The 17,187-nt window shown below is 40.8% G+C and overlaps 2 protein-coding genes across 9 annotated transcripts in view; both read right to left on the reverse strand.

The window, feature by feature from the left end:
• The window catches only part of ZDHHC23 (zinc finger DHHC-type palmitoyltransferase 23), a 15,039-nt gene extending 11,936 nt beyond the window's left edge, over positions 1 to 3,103 (reverse strand). For 2 of the 5 annotated variants that reach the window (XM_050778802.1, XM_050778799.1), the window contains exons 1-2: positions 2,868 to 3,103; positions 2,060 to 2,335 (exon numbers count right to left, since the gene is read on the reverse strand). In XM_050778802.1, coding sequence (XP_050634759.1) covers positions 2,060 to 2,202 — 143 coding nt within the window. In that variant the 5' untranslated portion in view covers positions 2,203 to 2,335; positions 2,868 to 3,103. Of the gene's footprint in view, positions 1 to 2,059; positions 2,515 to 2,867 lie in introns of those variants that run through there. The other 3 variants (XM_050778800.1, XM_050778803.1, XM_050778801.1) reach the window with 3 other exon arrangements.
• Positions 3,104 to 3,869: 766 nt separating this feature from the next.
• GRAMD1C (GRAM domain containing 1C) overlaps positions 3,870 to 17,187 on the reverse strand; it is a 105,506-nt gene continuing 92,188 nt past the window's right edge. For all 4 annotated transcript variants that reach the window (XM_050778792.1, XM_050778793.1, XM_050778794.1 and 1 more), the window contains 6 exons: positions 16,450 to 16,553; positions 14,578 to 14,754; positions 12,883 to 12,940; positions 11,027 to 11,137; positions 10,671 to 10,776; positions 3,870 to 5,622 (listed from right to left, as the gene is read on the reverse strand). In XM_050778792.1, the coding sequence (XP_050634749.1) occupies positions 5,542 to 5,622; positions 10,671 to 10,776; positions 11,027 to 11,137; positions 12,883 to 12,940; positions 14,578 to 14,754; positions 16,450 to 16,553 (637 nt within the window). In that variant the 3' untranslated portion in view covers positions 3,870 to 5,541. The remainder of the gene's footprint in view (positions 5,623 to 10,670; positions 10,777 to 11,026; positions 11,138 to 12,882; positions 12,941 to 14,577; positions 14,755 to 16,449; positions 16,554 to 17,187) is intronic.

Raw genomic sequence — 17,187 nt, forward strand, 5'->3', positions numbered from 1 at the left:
ACCCAGAGCCTTGGGGGCCCAATCTCCAGCCCAGTGTGTCCACAAGGCAGGACATCAAGTCCAAGATTATTGTCAAGCCTTATTAAGACTTAACATTGTTTGCCCCACTGGGTCAGGACCTGTCACTGACACTTTCTTCCTGTTGTTCCCTTTTGGAATGGGAATGTCTATTCTATGCATGTCCTTCCATTGTATTGTGGAAGCACCTAACTTGTTTCATTTCACAGGCGCACAGGTGAAGGAGAACTTGTCTCAGGATGAATTGGATCTTGAAACTCATCCATATCTGATTTGGATGGTGATATTCAGACCAGACTCTGGACTTTTAGACTTTTGAATTGACACTGGGATGAGCTAAGACATTTGGGGCTATTGGGATGAAATGAATGTATTTTGCATGTGAGAAGGACATAAATTTTAGGGAGCCAGGAAGTATTTGTGTCCCTCCAAAGTTCGTTACGTTGAAACCTCATTCCCAATGCAACAGTAATCAGAGGAGGTGATTAGGTCATGAAGACAGAGCCCTCGTGAGTGAGACTAGTGCCCTTATAAAAGAGCCCTGTGAGCTTATTCGCCCCTTCTGCCGTGTCAGGACACACCACGGAGGTGTCATCTATGAGGAAAAGGGCCCTCACCAGACACTGAATCTGCCCGTGCCTTGATCTTGGATTTCTGAGCCTCTAGAACTGTGAGCAATAGATGTATATTGTTTACAAATTATCCAGCCTCAGTTATTTTATCATAGCAGCCTGAACAAATTAAGACAGGCTAGTAAGAAAAGGTAGAGTTTAAGGAAAGGTAACTTTGATTTTAGACAATTTTTAAAGGTAAGACTAGAACTTGGAGGTGAGTGGGAGGTAACTAGTTGGGAATCATACAGAGCGGCAGGCACAGTGGAAACACCGAGGAGAGGGGTACAGAGAGAGCAGAGGAGACGCCTCAGGGGACAGCTCAGGTCTCCAGGGTTAGGAGGGAGGAAGAGTTAGCAAGGTTAATGGAAGAGCTGCGGTCTTGAGTGATGGTGGTTATGGAAACAGCATCATTTCTCCATTCATTAGTGCAAAGTGCTCTATTTTCTCAGTATAGATTTTAGACTAACTCTAAAGAATCTATATTCAAAGACATCCATAAAAAAGACTACGCAGTACACTGTCAAGTAAGAATTACAAAGGGGTCACTGGGATTTTAAGAGTCAAGGCTAGTACTACACTGCAGACCCAAAGGAATGCTGTATTAATGTACCAAGCTCTAAGTCAACAAACTGGCACTTGCAATGACATTTTTAACCAGAAATAATTACTAATGGGAAAAGCAAGTTTCCAACATCCCTATTCTTCCCACATTATGACTTCCATGTGACAATAATTTTTAAATATATAATTACTCAGAAAATGGATTAAAACCAGGTTATTCACTGTCCGACACTAAATTTTTTCAGTGATGTTAAAAATTCTCTTTTTGGATAGTAATTTCCATCACTTGGAAAATAAAAGCCAAATACAGTACAATCAATCAAGTGTTGCTGGTCACACTGAAAACTGTGAATCCAGGGGAGATACATGCCTTCTGGCTGGAGTTCCTCCCCAGAAACAAGGGGCAAGACCAGTACTAACAGCAGGAAAATGATCTTTCAACCCACAAGGCCCTCTGTGGTCAGGCGCCACCCAGTCCCAAGTAGTCAGTCTCTAAATGCTGAGACCTCTGAGAAGGCAGGAACTTTCTGGAACTAATGTGTTCATTTTAAACTTACAGATTCTGCTGGCTTGCATTTTATTTTATACTAACTTGCCTACTATCCCTTTAAACTGCCTGTTCTCTCCCCCATCTCTCTTTAAACGAAAAATAATATCCTATAAAACAGCAGACAGACAGCTGTGCCCTACTGCGTAATCCATCTTTATAAAATCCTCACACTTGACATAGAAGCCAACTCTCATTTTAGATGCTTGGAAATAGAATCAAGAGCAAATTCTAGCATTCCGGGTGGCTAGGCTGAAAGTACACACGGCAGTTCTCAGAAGGGTGATGGGGCCAGCGTCAAGTAATGCTCTGCTCTTACCGATCACACCCTTCATCCAGATCTTGACAATCACACAAACAAGCAGCCACGTGGTTCTTTTCCCCATTCCGATCTATGTACTCGCAGCAGCACAGGGGCTCCAGTTCAGGTTCTTCGGTTTTCTTTTTCTTCACAGGTTTCATACTGCCCTTCTGTGTCCTGATTTGCACCTGTCACCATGAGGCGTAAGAAGCCCTCAGAAGGTAAAGGTGGAAAGAACACAACTTACATCTCGTAAACAGGTCCACGCCTCTCTTTCTGCTTAACCTCCAACGCCTGAGCAATCAAAAATGAGAAGAGAGAGGGGGAGGGGGTCCCGTTTTCATCAGGCTTTTATGGCTCCGCCTGGCCACACAGGGGGTTCCAGGGTTCTTGGAGCTCCGAGCTGCCTTCACCGCCCCTTCCCAGCCTGGGCAGGCGCCGTCTGGGCACCAGCCGTTCCTATGGCGACAGCCGACCACGCGTCCGGGACAGCCGGGGCGCGGGCGGTTGCGCTCACCTGCGGGTGCAGGCTGGGAGGGCCAAGCGGTCTCCGCTCCAAGCCTGGGCGCTGGTGGAAACTCAGCGGGGCTGCAGGGAAAGGCGAAGCATATGCCCGCTGGCACCGGCTAACACTCTCGGCGGCTGAGACCGGCGACCTCGCTCCAGGAATGCCACCAGACTCCCTGGCAGTGCTCGGGGGTCGCCGTCCAGCTCAACTGGTCGGGCCCCTTGCGGGGTGCGCCTCTCCCGCCCCCGCCAATCCGGAGGACGTGGGCGGGCCTCGCACGCCACCCCGCCAGGAGAATGACCTTGGAAGGGAAGTTACCTGCCCTCTGGCCGGAGGTGCAACTGCAGCCAAAGAGGCGGAGGGGAGATGGGTCGCCTTCCCCGGAGGCACGGACGCGTCTCCCGATCTCGGCTACGCGGAGCCCCGGGCGTGACAGCAGGAGTCTCCGGGACCCGGGCTCAGCTCGGCCGCTCCCTCGCCGCAGCCGCCCACCTGTGACCACAGCCCGCCGCTGCCCGGGCGGCGCGCCCGCCTCTCCGCGCGGTCCTAGCCGCTCCTCCGCCCGCCCGGCTCGGTGCGCCAAGTCCACGCGCGCTTCCGGGTGCCCCGCCCCCGGCGCCGGGGTTCCCCGCCTGCCCGCACGTGCGCCGCCAGCCGCCCCGCGGAGCCCGCGGGCGAGGCTCCTCCTCCTGGCCCGCGGCCCTGGCGCTGGGAAGGGGAAAATCGGCTCCCGAGAGCGCGTCTAGGAGGCAAGGGCAGGAGGCGGGTCCCGCACCTCCGGCCTGCCCCGCCCCGCCCCGCCCCAGAGGCTGCAGCCGGGCCCCGCCGGTGCCTGCGGGCGGCGCGTCGGTGGGACAGCCTCCGGAGCCCGGGAGTGCAGGCGAGGTGCGGAGACGGAAATACGGGAAACCCGGGAACCCGGAGGATTTCCGAACTACGTGAGACCGTGGAGCGGCCAGCCTTCATTCAGACGCCGGCAACAGGCGGTGGGGGAGCTCTCCACCGCAAAATGTTATCCAAGTACCTCCCCCAGTTTCGCTGACCTTCTCTTAAAGGCCCATCACTGCCGCCGGATCTGTTCATTTAGCAACCTGTTCGTTTTCATGATTTCTGGCTAGCAGCCTTTACATTGGACCAGCAGGCCTCGCTAGTACTTTTGTTCCAGTCGTCTGCGTATTTGAGATGAAACTGCCCTGAGATGAGAGTCCTTTTTGGGTTTTATTATTGCACAAAATTTCTTTAAAGAGTGTAGGCCCATGTCCACGTTTCGCTACCGCAGGCTTTGTAGTTTTGTTTTTAAGTAGAAAAAGAAAACTACAATTCAGAAATTTTTTATTTTATTGATATTCAATTTACATAACAGGCTCAAATTTTATTAACTGAATTCTGCATCCATACGAATTTAGTCTTAATTTAATAAAGCAACTTACTTTGGTAATCTTCCTTGAGGTATGTTATAAAATACAACTTTTTAAAGAAACATCACAAAAATATTGTTTGTCGATCATTTTTGTGACTTTAACAGAGAAATCTTCATCTTGCTCACAGCCAGACACTACATAAATCCTTACCAAAACAAAAACCCAGGTAGGCCCACTGATAGCCCTAGGTATGCTTAGTTGGAATTCACCCAGAGAAACCCATTTTCCCTCTAACGGAGTCAATACTTTCATTCTCTACAGGTATCTCAAAAATGACTATAATAATGCCATGTGGCTTTGGGGACTCTGGGGGAAAATGAAACATTTAATTAAAGGCAATAGTTGTTCAAACAGAATGTAGATACATTATATACATATATATGTATATAGATATATATGTATTTTTTCCCCAGAGAAAGGGCTCGAGACAAAACAGTAAAACACTTCAACTTTCCCTAACTCTTGAAAAAATATCTGATTTTAAGTCAGTTTACAAAGTTCTTATTTTAATGAGCCACTTGTATGGAGACACATATGCATAAAAACTTTTTATGAAAGAGCCAAAGCTTGTATCTGAGTTACAACTTCAGAGTCACTACACTTGTACTGGGACATACGTGCCCCAGAAGGTTTTATTAAAGAGCTAAAGTTTATGTCTGACTTATAACTTACCAAGCAAAACAAGTCACACACATACATAAAGAAGGAAGCCATACATGGTCACTGAAGGTACACAAATTATTTTCAACCAGATGGGTCGCTTCCACCATGAAAGACTGCTAAGCTGAAGCCAATCTTTGTTCAAGTAGGCATTCGATCTGTCACTGAATGCCCAGATTTTAACATAACCTTCTGGTTTTTAAAACTCAGAGGACGGTTCTTCCTTTTGACTCTTGGTATCCTACATGAGGAGGCAAGATAATCCCACCTCTGATAGTTACCTTAAGAAAAAACAACTATTTCTTTCATAAAGATACAACATGGCAGAAGATCCTTTCTGATAATCATCATCAACATGCAGATTCAAAAAGTTTGACTATTAAATTTGCATGCTAAATAAATGAAGACATTATAATATTTACAGTACACAAACCTGGAAATGTTATATGTCTGAAAACAGGACCTTTAAAATCAGTAATGACATAGAGGTTTCCTATATTGTCCTCTTTATCCTCTTGGTCTTCTCTCAGTTATGAAAGCAGCCTATTGGACCTGTACTGATTCTGTGCTAACAAAGCATCAGACTTCACTGTAGAAATGAGACCATACCACTCCGTTCAGGGTGTGTCACTTTCTTTTTTTATCAGAGAAATTCAGTTCTCCAATATACTTCATGGTTCACTGAAGAAACTCACAGCTTAAAAATATCTATAAGAAGTGAAAGATGGATTCTTAAGGCCAGCAGAAACTAATTATCAAATAAATGTTACTGAAAGAAATGTTCATATTAGAAATCTCAATAATGAAAAAACATAGAAATGTTCTATGCCAAAATCCTTCCTTCGTCTAGTTTTCTTCCAGGTATTTTCTTTTAGTTCCAATTATCTCCGCGGTTTTAGTCCTTCAGATCACTAGCTTTCAACAGCCATGCCAGTCTTATTCTTATTTAGTAGATCAAATGTTTTCTGAAGCATAATGAGTGAGCTCTTCAGCTGTAAACAAAATTAATTTTTAAAATCAGATTAAGTTTTCTAATCAGATTTGAAAATTTCTATTTTTTATGCCCAAAATTTACAGTGACACTTAATATAGTTTTGTTTATACCAATGCACAAATAAAACGTTAAATACAAAATACCTGATTCTTTGGGGTATCAGTATGATTGCTACAGAGTTCTTCCCATTTGCTGGAGTATTGTACTTCTTCCCGCTACTACATAGTCTACCTCCCAATAGGTCCATTAATCAAATTAAGCGTAGTGACAGGCTTGTTTTCCTAAACGGTTTCTGAAGTTGCAGTGGTCTCCTCAACTACCCCCTAAACAACTCAAGTTTCGCTTCAGTGCCTTTGCATGCTCTTACCCTCATGTTCTTCACCAATCTAAAACTTACTCATATTCACACTCTTCATGTAGTTTTCCCCAGTCATTCTGCCTCTAAACTCCCAAAGCATTATCCTTACTATTTAACACTTTGACACTGAATTTTGTAATTTTGGTCGTTAACAATACACCTGGACAGCTCATTTCTCTAAGAAAATTGGATGCAACTCAAGAGCAGGCATTATGTCTTACTCTTTTTTTTCTGTATTCATTCATTCAACAAGTATTTGTTGCTTGCCTATTACATGTTGGGCAGTGTTCTAAGCACTGGATATACAATGGAGAACCAAATAGAGTCCTGTCCTTCATGGAGCTTACAGACTAGTCAGGGATCCAGAACTATTAACAAAACAAGTAATCACATCCATAAATACATACTTCGATATTTTATTAAGTTTTTGACTTGAGCAATTGGTGGATAGCAGCATCATTTTCTGAAATGAGACCCACTAAAGAATTAGGTTTTGGATTAGAGGAAAATTGACATTTTGGACATAATCAGTTTGAGAATCCTGTTAGTTATACAGGTGAAGATGCCAAGTAAGCAAGTGACTGTATGAGTCTAGAGCTCAAGTCGAGGCGAGAGAGATGTACTTGGGAGTTGCTGCTATCTGAACATTTGTGTCCTCTTCAAAATTCATGTTCAAACTGAATCCCCAATGCAACAGCATGAAGAGACGCGGCCTCTGGAAGGTAATTAGCTCATGAGGGCTCTTATGAGTGGATTAGTGCTCTTATAAAAGAGCTTCAGGGAACTAAACAGTCCCCTTTTTTGTCCTTCAGTCCCTTCTGCCAGTTGGCCACCAAACATGCCAGAACCTTAATCTTGGACTCCTCAGCCTCCAGAACTGTGAGCAATAAATTTCTGTTCTTTATAAATTACCCAGTCTCCAGGATTTTGTTACAGCAGCACAAATGGACTAAGACAGGAGTCACTGGAACATGTGGTTAAAGTTAGGGTGTGAATAAGATCACCTAAAGGGAGAGTAATAGAGAAGGGAAGAGAACCTAACACAGAGCCCTGGAGCATTTGGGCCAGGAAGAAGTCAGGCAGAGGAGATGTTTTTATTGTTTATTTTTTTTATTTTTTGGAAACGGAGTCTTGCTCTGTCACCCAGGCTGGAGTGCAGTGGTGTGATCTCAGCTCACTGCAACCTCTGCCTCCTGGGTTCAAGCAATTCTCCTGCCTCAGCCTCCCGAGTGGCTGGGACTACAGGTGCCCGCCACCACCCCCGGCTAATTTTTTGTATTTTAGTGGAGACGGGGTTTCACCAAGTTGCCCAGGCTGGTCTCGAACTCCTGAGCTGAGGCAGTCCGCCCACCTCGGCCTCCCAAAGTGCTAGGATTACAGGTGTGAGCCACTGTGCCTGGCCAAGGAGATGTTTTTAACTAGCAAAAATTAGTTTTACATTTTTCTAAGTGAAAGAAGCCAATCTCAAAAGACCACATATTGTATTATTCCATTTAGATAACATGTCCAGAATAGGCACACCCATAGTAATGGAAATTAGATTAGTGGGTGCCAGGGGTCAAGGGGAGTGAGGGATGGGAAGTAACTACTAATGTGTACAGATTTTCCTGTGGGGTTATGAAAATGCTCTGGAATTATGATGGTTGCACATCCTTGTGAATAAAAACTTTTACTGTATGTGAATTATATCACAAAAAGATGTTTTTAATGGTTTTAAAGAAAGCAAGATTACATACATTTCAAGAAAGAAGTGTTTAACTCTGTCAAATGCTGACACTGTAGGATGAAGACTGAAAAAGGGTACATTCTTTTTACAAGCCAGATGTCACTGGGGACCTTCGCTCGAGCAATATTAGTTGGGGAAACCACGGGAGAAGAACAACCAGGCAGGAGTGAGCTGAAGAGTGAATGAGTGGAATAAATACACACATCCAACTTTGCTCCCTCAAACCCCACTAATAAAGAGATTTTTAAAAAGACATAAAGCTATAAGGACAAGGAGAACGGAAAAGGAGACAACAGTAATGCAACTTTGGAAACTGGAAAGCAGACGGATGACTTGGCAGGCCTGGAAACGCTGAATCGAAAAAGTAAAAGTAGGGAATGCTGAGAACCAACAAAATTAACCCCAAATAATCCTCAAAAGGCTCAGGTGTTAACGACCAGGAATCTCTGGAAGTGAGAATAAAGAAGGATTGCTTGAAACTTTTGGCATCTGACCTTTCCTACTACCTAGGCAGAAGTCTGGAATTTTACTTTCTGTGCAGGATAAAACAGAGGGTCTCTGGCTGCCTGGCTTGAGGGACACCAAGGCATTGTTAAGGATAGCAGTACATACCAGAAACAAGGGTAATACATGAAAATGTATATACTGAATCCTGGGACCATCCTTTCGGCCTTTCCTTCCCCTATCCCTCTTCTTCTGCTCAGCTCCCAAAATGCTGCAGCCAGCCCTAAATCCACCAGGTGGGAGACCAGAGGAGTCTTCTCTGTGGAAACTGACCCAAAGAGGCCGATACCAGGATTTCTCAGCCAAGAGCCCAGTCAGATCTACAGAGAAGTTTGGGGTACACCAGCCCAATCCATATGTTAAGAGCTTCAGATCCACACAAGAAGATAACTAAGGGCTACCAAACACTAAAGAAATTCTCTAACCTTAAAGATAGAAATTAAAATGGGGGGAAGATCTTGATGGAAAATGAGTAGGCCAGAAGAAGATTTAAAAACTTTAACTATCAGTAATATTTTCAGAGAGATAAAGATATTGTAGCCATTAAAAAAAAAAAAAAAAAATGCAGCAGGGAGCAGTGGCTCATGCCCGCAATCCCAACCCTTTGGGAGGCCAAGGCAGGCAGGTCTGTTGAGCCCAGGAGTTTGAGACCAGCCTGGACAACATGGCAAAACCTTGTCTCTATAAAAACTGCAAAAATCAGCTGGGCATGGTGGCTCATACCTGAAGTTCCAGCTACGGGAGGGTGAGGTGGGAGGTTTCCTTGAGCCCAGGAGGTCAAGGCTGCAGTGAGCCGTGTTCATGCCACTGCACTCCAGCTGGGTGACACAGTAAGACTCTGTCTTAAAAAAAAAAAGAAAAAAAGAAAAAATGGCCAGGCACGGTGGCTCATGCCTTTAATCCCAACACTTTGGGAAGCCAAAGTGGGTGGATCACCTGAAGTCAGGAGCTCAAGACCAGCCTGGCCAACATGGCAAAACCCCGTCTCTACTAAAAATACAAAAATTAGCCAAGCCTGGTGGCATGTGCCTGTAATCCCAGCTACTCAGGAGGCTGATGCAGGAGAATCGCTTGAACCTGGGAGGCAGAGGTTGTGGTGAGCTGAGACTGTGCCACTGCACTCCAGACTGGGCGACAGAGCAAGAGTCTGTCTCCAAAAAAAAAAAAAAAAAAAAAAAAAAAAAAAAAAAAAATTGCAATGCCACAAAGAAAAGAAATCATTCAGAAAATTAATAGCTCTTTGAAATTGAAAATTTGTTAGCAAAAACTGAAAAACTCAATAGAAGAATTTGAAGATAAAATATCCCAGAAGTAGAACAAAAAGACTAAGAGATGGAAAAAAAAGGTAAGAATATTACACAATCCATCCAACGGAAGGCTGACATCCGAATAACAGTTGTAGAAGGTCAGGAGAGAGAAAATGAGGGGAGGAAATAATCAACTATATGACTCAGGAAAACTTCCAGAATTATAGGCATAAGTTTCCAGATTAAAGAATCAAGAGTATTAATAGCCTCAGAATTCTCAATAGCAATACTGGAACCAAAAGATAATAGAGCAGTGCCTTCAAAGTTCTAGCCAAACCATTTATAAGCAAGAGAAAAAGCAGAATGAAAAATTTTCAGTTAGCTGAACTCTTAAAATATTTACCTCCAAATTATCTTTCTCAGGAAGCTACTGTTGGATGTGCTCCATTAAAAGGAGGAAGGTAACTAAGAAAGGAAAACACAGGATACAGGAAGCAGAAGACACACATAGACAATAGGAACCCCAGGGTGATAGCTGTGCACCAGGCATAGAAGGCTACTGGACCTGACTGGAGCCATCAGAAGGCTTCATCAATGGAGTATGTACATGAATAAAGATTCTGAGAGATTTATAAACAGAAAATTGGGGGATTAAATGTCTGTAAATATTAGTAAAAAAAAAATTGGCAATAGTAGTAAAAATACTAGTAAGATAATTATGGCACATTTATACAGTTGAATCTCATGCAACTGTTAGGGGGAGTGCTTTATATACTGAGATGGAAGTATCTCCAAGATATGTGGTTAATAGATAAAAGTAAAATAATGGACAGTGTATATAATAGCTACCATTCCTATAAAAACAGCTTAATATTACGGATCGAATTTTATTTAGAAGGATCAATAAAAATGAAGTAGATATATACACGCTGATATGGAAACATCTTCAGAATATATTACTAATTGAAAAAAGAGGATATACAACAGTGTATATTGTATACTCCCATTTTGTAAATAAATAAATAAACAAACAAAAGTGACTACACAATAAACATAATACCCTTGCCTAATAGAGACTGGCAGGGGTATTTGGCTCTAGCAGAGGGATTTTTTCAAACAACAGTAGGGTAAATATTCTCTCATACACAGAAGAGCAATTGATTCATACTGGGACGAAGTTACTAAGTACCGTGATGTATCAAGTTGCCTACCTGTTCAAGCATCACTATGGAGTCTCGGAGCACTCCCTTTAAACGATGGGCCTGATCTTTATTCTTCTGAATATTTTCTGCTCTTGACACCATATGAGAGGCTAAACTGAAAGAAAAATACCATCTTCAAAATGTGGAGAATAGCTTCTGATCTTTTTATCATTTCCAGAAATCATCAGAGCCCCATAAATTTGCAAACAAAACACAAAATTAAACAAACAAAAAACAGGCCGTTTGTGGCTACGGGATAGTGAGCAGACCACAATCTCAAACTGAAATTAAGTTTTCTGCAACTAAAGAATTACTGAAATAATATGGTGAATACAGGTCAGGGGGGAAAGGGGGAAAAGACTTACTTTAAAGATTTCTCTTCTTGGAGGCGGAGACGGTAAAAGGACTGAGCAGCATGTTCTATCTTTGACAGCTTCAGAAACAGTGTCACATTCAACAAAACTAACAACACCACACTAGGCAGAGCAAATCATATCTGTTAATCCACACTTTTCCAGACCTAAAGCATTGCTAATGCAGAATATACATGCAAAAGCTTCAAAAATGTATATCGTCTACACTGTTTTCTAGTTATTGTTATTATTTAAATCAATTATCCCTATTACATGAAATAATTACTTTTAAGTATTAAGTGGAGGTTGAGGGAAAAGATGAAAGGTAATTAGAGTGACAATACAAGTCCTCGAATAATCCTAACTCACAGGTTTGGGGTATCTGTGACATCTCTCCCATCTGCTAGGAATCCTAGTCAGTGTTGACGTGAGACCACCAGCTTTGAAATCCACTAGATAAGCTTTTAGGATCTATTTTTGGGTGCCTTTGGCTTAGGCAATTACACACCCATAATGCTGCCTTTCAGAAAAGGAAATGAAGATCAATATGTAGCTGATCTCAGGTAGAGCATGATGTATCTCTTATTCCCAGTGGAAATCAGCAAAAAAAAAAAAAAAAAAAAAAAAATTACCATTCAGCAAAAATTATTCTAGTTCATCTTGGACAAAGGAAGTATCAAGTCCCAAATATACATTAATGCTGTCATATATAAAATGTTACATGCTAAATGAACTTACTGTATTGGTTTTCACAGCAGCCTTTCAAGTGAATGGTTACATACCTTTTATATATATATATGCAAATATATAGGTGGCATCATATCTCTCTACTTTTTCTATTAAAATATTAACTTGACCTTATTCACTTTTACTCATCAAGAAGATTTATTTTAAAAAACTTAAGATAGTAGCAAGAAAATCCAATCTTTGAAATTATTATGGCATTTAAATAGTATACAGATTAATATTCCAACTTTTGAGTAAACATTTTCTGTAAAGTAATGCAGAAGAACACTGATAATATTTGCTATTCAGAACTGTCATAAAAAACTGATTTAAGCAGAACATAAAAATCTTCCATAAAGCCCAAAGGAACAACAAACATCTTCTATGTTCTGAAATCTATAATTAGAAAAAAAAACCCAGCTAATATTGAAGCTCCAATCCAAAAAATTATCACCTTCAATATATCACTAAGTCAGAACCAATTCAATTAAATCTAACAGAATGCCTCAAGATTCATATAGAGCCACATAGATATTAGTATTCTAAATATGACTGGCTGAGTGGATTCCTATAGAATACCCTGGGATTCAGACATTGTCCCAGTATTTTTTAACAGGTAATGCTCAAATAACCTGGGGTATATGTTTTAAAATACTGATTCCTGATGCCTACTCAAGAACTACTGAATCAATCTCTGAGACAGGGGTCAAGAAATCTGCATTTTAGCAAGCACCCCAAGTGATTCTTAGGCCCAGCAGAGTTATCTAAGAACCATTTGTCCAACCAAATAGAGGAAAATAGTATTATTGGGACTTCCCCAGCATGTATATTTCAATATTCCCTTTAAATTTAGGGAACTCCCCATAAAAACCTATGATGGTGTAAATTAATCAGATTAGCTAAAAAATAAAAACATTTGTTGAATGAGCACTTTGTATTTCCTCAAATTTAACAATTCTTCTTAAAATCATATATAAAGCTAAAAATCTGAAATCTATAAAATTGCTATTTTTATAGGCCAGCAATAGTCAAATAGTGGTCATTTCTACACAATAATATACAAATACATTCAAATTCTTTTGGAAACTAGTTAAAGATAAATGCTGACACAAGCAAAATAAGCATTCACAACAAATACTTACAAAATACTCATCACCACAATAAGAGTGACGTTATAGTTTTCCATGTCCTTTTTCTTTCCTGTAGGTCACAAGAAAAAGGCTGCATTAGAATGAGAACTGTGATTACAACTGATCCAATTTATTTATTTATTTATTTTTGAGACGGAGTTTCACTCTTGTTGCCCAGGTTGGAGTGCAATGGCACGATCTCAGCTCACTGCAACCTCTGCCTCCCGGGTTCAATCGATTTTCCTGCCTCAGCCTCCTGAGTAGCTGGGATTACAGGTGCGCGCCACTGTGCCCAGCTAATTTTTGTATTTTTATTAGAGATGGGGTTTCTCCATGTTGGTCAGGCTGGTCTTGAACTCCCGACCTCAAGTGATCCGCCCGCCTCGGCCTTTCAAAGTGCTGGGATTACAGGCGTGAGACACCACGCCCGGCCCTCAACTGACAGAAATTTCATACTCATTTGAAAAGAACCAAAAAAGAAATTTTAAAAGTTATTTGTAAAGATAAAGTGATTTAGGGTAAATTCCCTGCACCCCTTTTTAAATTTCTGACATTCTGAGTAATATGAAACAAATCTACAAAGAGAAAGCTTACAGCACTCCTTAAATTTGGCCTATATTGCAAATTACTCTAAAATTAAATAAGCAATTCAATACGACATGCTTGATAACTAAGTAGCTAATAATCAATAAGCAAATATCTCTCCAACTAATATTTGAACTGGGCTTACATTAAATGCTTCCCTCGTTAAAAAACAAAACAAAATAAAACATTATCACCTATTCATTGTTACCCAAACTTTTAAATTCCAAAATTAAACAGCCATTAATATTAAATAGTGGATAAACATAGTCACACTAAGCTACAAGCCTCAAAGGAAGATCTGATAATGTAAGAGGATGAGAAGTTATGACAGTTTTATACCTCCAAGAGGAAGAGAATAACAGTTACAAAAAGTAAGATGTGTTCAAAATTGAGAATGAAGATAATAAAAGTCCAATTTTATCTTTGCAGTTTTGCTGGGCTGGCCCTGACGGTATATAAGGATTAAGAGAGCAGTACACTCAAACATGGAAATTGAATATCTATAAATGCTAGGCAGCAAATAAATGAGCAAAGTGGTTCAGAACTGGGCAGAGTGGTGATTGTGGTGGGGGCTGTGGCAAGCTGGGGTGCACATAATCTAACAGGGCAGCTACTACTATGCTCCAACCAACTGCTGCCATGAAGGGATTTCAGTGCTGGGCTGTCAGATCTGAGTTTTTATATAAAAAGGTCCAATTTTAGCCAGGTATGGTGGTTTGCACACCTGTAATCTCAGCTACTCAGGAAGCTGAGGCAGGAGGTTCACTTGAGTCCAGGAGCTCGAGGTTACACTGAGCCATGATTGTGCCACTTACAGCATGGACAACAAAACGAGACCCTATCTGGAAAAAATAGATAAAATTTTTTAAAAAATTTAATGTCCAATTTTTAAAATGACACGTGGGCCAAATAAAATATATTGGTTATAGGCTTGCCATTTTGCAACTGCTCCTTTGTACTTACATATTAGTTATCTTTAAGGAAATCAGAGTTTGATAAACATTATCAAAAAAGGAGGGAAGAAACAGAGACCTCCTGACATATCTTACAAACAAGAGGCACATTCTGCTTCCTACAACTAAAGTATAAATCTTCCATCTCTGTTTACCAGGTGACAACTACCTGTAATATCCCCTTTGGCACCTAAGCCCACATGTCCGGAGGAATGCTGAGAAGAAAGTTTAGGAACTGTTTCTGCTGTTCGGTTGAATGCTCGCCTTCTCCTTCGTAGGCCAGTAAGTTTTCCAGGGTCTTCAATGGCCTGATTTAATATAGATTCTTCAATTAACAAATCTGATTCTAAGAAAAAAAAAAAAACAACAATCTTTAGATAGTGGGGAAAGCTCCTCAACTTTAAGATACTGGTTTTTGCTGGTGATTTTTGATAATTTTCTTTAACGAATTCCTTAGGTTCTTATGGCCTAGATTTAAATTTTACACTTAATGAAAAGCTTTAGAGAGTACAATGACCCCATAATGAGGTTTCATTATTCCAGGAAGAATGTGTATTAATAAGTGACGGGATCATCAGAGCAAATTTGCCATGTGCTATGTTATTAATACATATTAATGTAATGATTTCAGTTATGGAAACAACAGGCCACCCACTTACACTGGATCATTAGAAAGATTTCAGAGACAGATTATGGCACTTCTCAACCTTACAGGAAGGAGGAGCATATACTAGTTCTAATTTTCAACAAGGGTTTGCAAGAAAGGAAGCACTAGCAAAGAAAATCTGTAAACAACCTAAAAACCTCATTTTTATCAGTTTCAACCTTTTCCTCTGCCATAATTTTTTATTAGAAACTTATTCAGGGGCCAAACTAATTTTTGAGTTTCATTTTTCTCTGCTCCTGATGAAGAATTTAATAGTGAAATAGACAAGGAAGAAAGGCAAGGAAAATTATCAGCCAACTAGATGATATGCCTTAAATTACCTTGAGTTGACTGACCACCAGCTTTTCTTCAACTAAACTTAAATTATGCTCATATGTGTGTGTGTGTAAATATATATATATATATATATATATATTTCTCCCATGTATATGTTAAGAAATATCCAAAGAGAACCACTGTATCGTTTTCTCCAGTCAGTCTCTAGTACCCACCTCCACCAAATCCACAGATGTATGTACTACCATTGCCAAGTGGGCCTGTATAAGCCCAGGAAGGCTGCATCTGATAAGGAAGGTGACCCTGAGGACTCCCCAGAGGTTAGACAGCACAGGTGTGTATCTACGAGCAGGTTATGCAGTCAGCCTCCTTGGCTCCTTACAGAGGCAAAGGGGTATGAGAGCTCTTAACTGTGTGATCTTGATAAAAGTCACTTAACCTCCCTGTGTTTCAATTTCCTTTTTTAATAAAATGAAAAATAATAATTGTACCTTGTTGTTCTGAGTATGAAATGAGTTAATATTTGTAAAGCACATAGAACTTTATTATATATGTCTGGGATACAATAAGCATTATGTCAGTGTTTGTTCAGCCGGGCACGGTGGTGCCTCACTAATCCCAGCACTTTGGGAGGCTGAGGCGGGCAGATGATGAGGTCAGGAGTTCGAGACCAGCCTGACCAACATGGTGAAACCCCGTCTCTACTAATAATACAAAAATTAGCCGGGCATGGTGGCACGTGCCTGTAGTTAGTTCCAGCTACTCGGGAGGCTGAAGCAGGAGAATTGCTTGAACTCAGGAGGCAGAGGTTGCAGTAAGCCAAGATTGCGCCACTGCACTCCAGCCTGGGTGACAAAGCAAGATTCCATCTCAAAAAAACAATTAAAAATTAAAAAAAAGTGTTTGTTTGACCAATGAAAATTAAAAGTTTTGAAATTCCCCAAGTGGCAGAAAAAGTGGAACAGTGGGAACCACTGTAGTGGGAGTCGTTCCAACATCATCGACCAGTTTCCTGTTATGAATCCAAATGAAGAATCAATCCATTTTGTTAATAAAGCCCATCTTTACAAAAATACATAAATAAAAAAATTTACAAACCAAGCTGTTTGAAATAGTCCTCCAAAGAACTCCAGGAATTCTTTTCAATTAAAGATTTGACAAGGCCCCATGGCTGTTTTCTATATTTCACATCTGTGGAAACTCTAGTAGAATGAGAAGGCAAGAATATTTATTTAAAGAGCAGACTTTAGTTATATTTGTGTTACAATTAAATGTAAGATTGTATTCAGTGGAAAGCCAAAAAGATTCAAAGTCATTAATATTATAAAACAAAATGCGTTCATTGATAACTTTTATTTAAAAAAATCAATGTGTGCCGCTAATAATTTCATCAAATTTTCCTTCTAAGTACTTGCCATTTTACTTATTTCCTTTCTCTAGCCCTAAATTTTATTTATCTAAATAGCAATAAAGTCTCAAAATAAATACTAAATTTTCTAAATTCCTTGTATAAAAAATCTCTAGTGATCATACACTAGGTGAAAGTAACTACATTAACCAGACTAGGCCAAGTCCATCGCTCTCTGTAATGCACAGACATTTCTCATTTCCCACTGCAGCACAGCCAATTACTGCTCACTGAGCACTCCCACAAAACTCCCAGCCCCTTCGCTATTAAACAAGGTCACGTGACTGGTTCCGGTCAATGGATTGTGTACACAGTTCTACAGCTTTCTCTTCCTGTGGCAACAGAAACAACACATATTCTGGATCACGTAGCTCCGGATGTCAAAGCCTTCACCAAGCAGGGACCTTAGGTGAGACGCCCCACTCCTC

Source organism: Macaca thibetana, chromosome 2 (genome assembly GCF_024542745.1).
Source record: "Macaca thibetana thibetana isolate TM-01 chromosome 2, ASM2454274v1, whole genome shotgun sequence".
In the NCBI taxonomy this organism is placed as follows: domain Eukaryota; kingdom Metazoa; phylum Chordata; class Mammalia; order Primates; family Cercopithecidae; genus Macaca; species Macaca thibetana.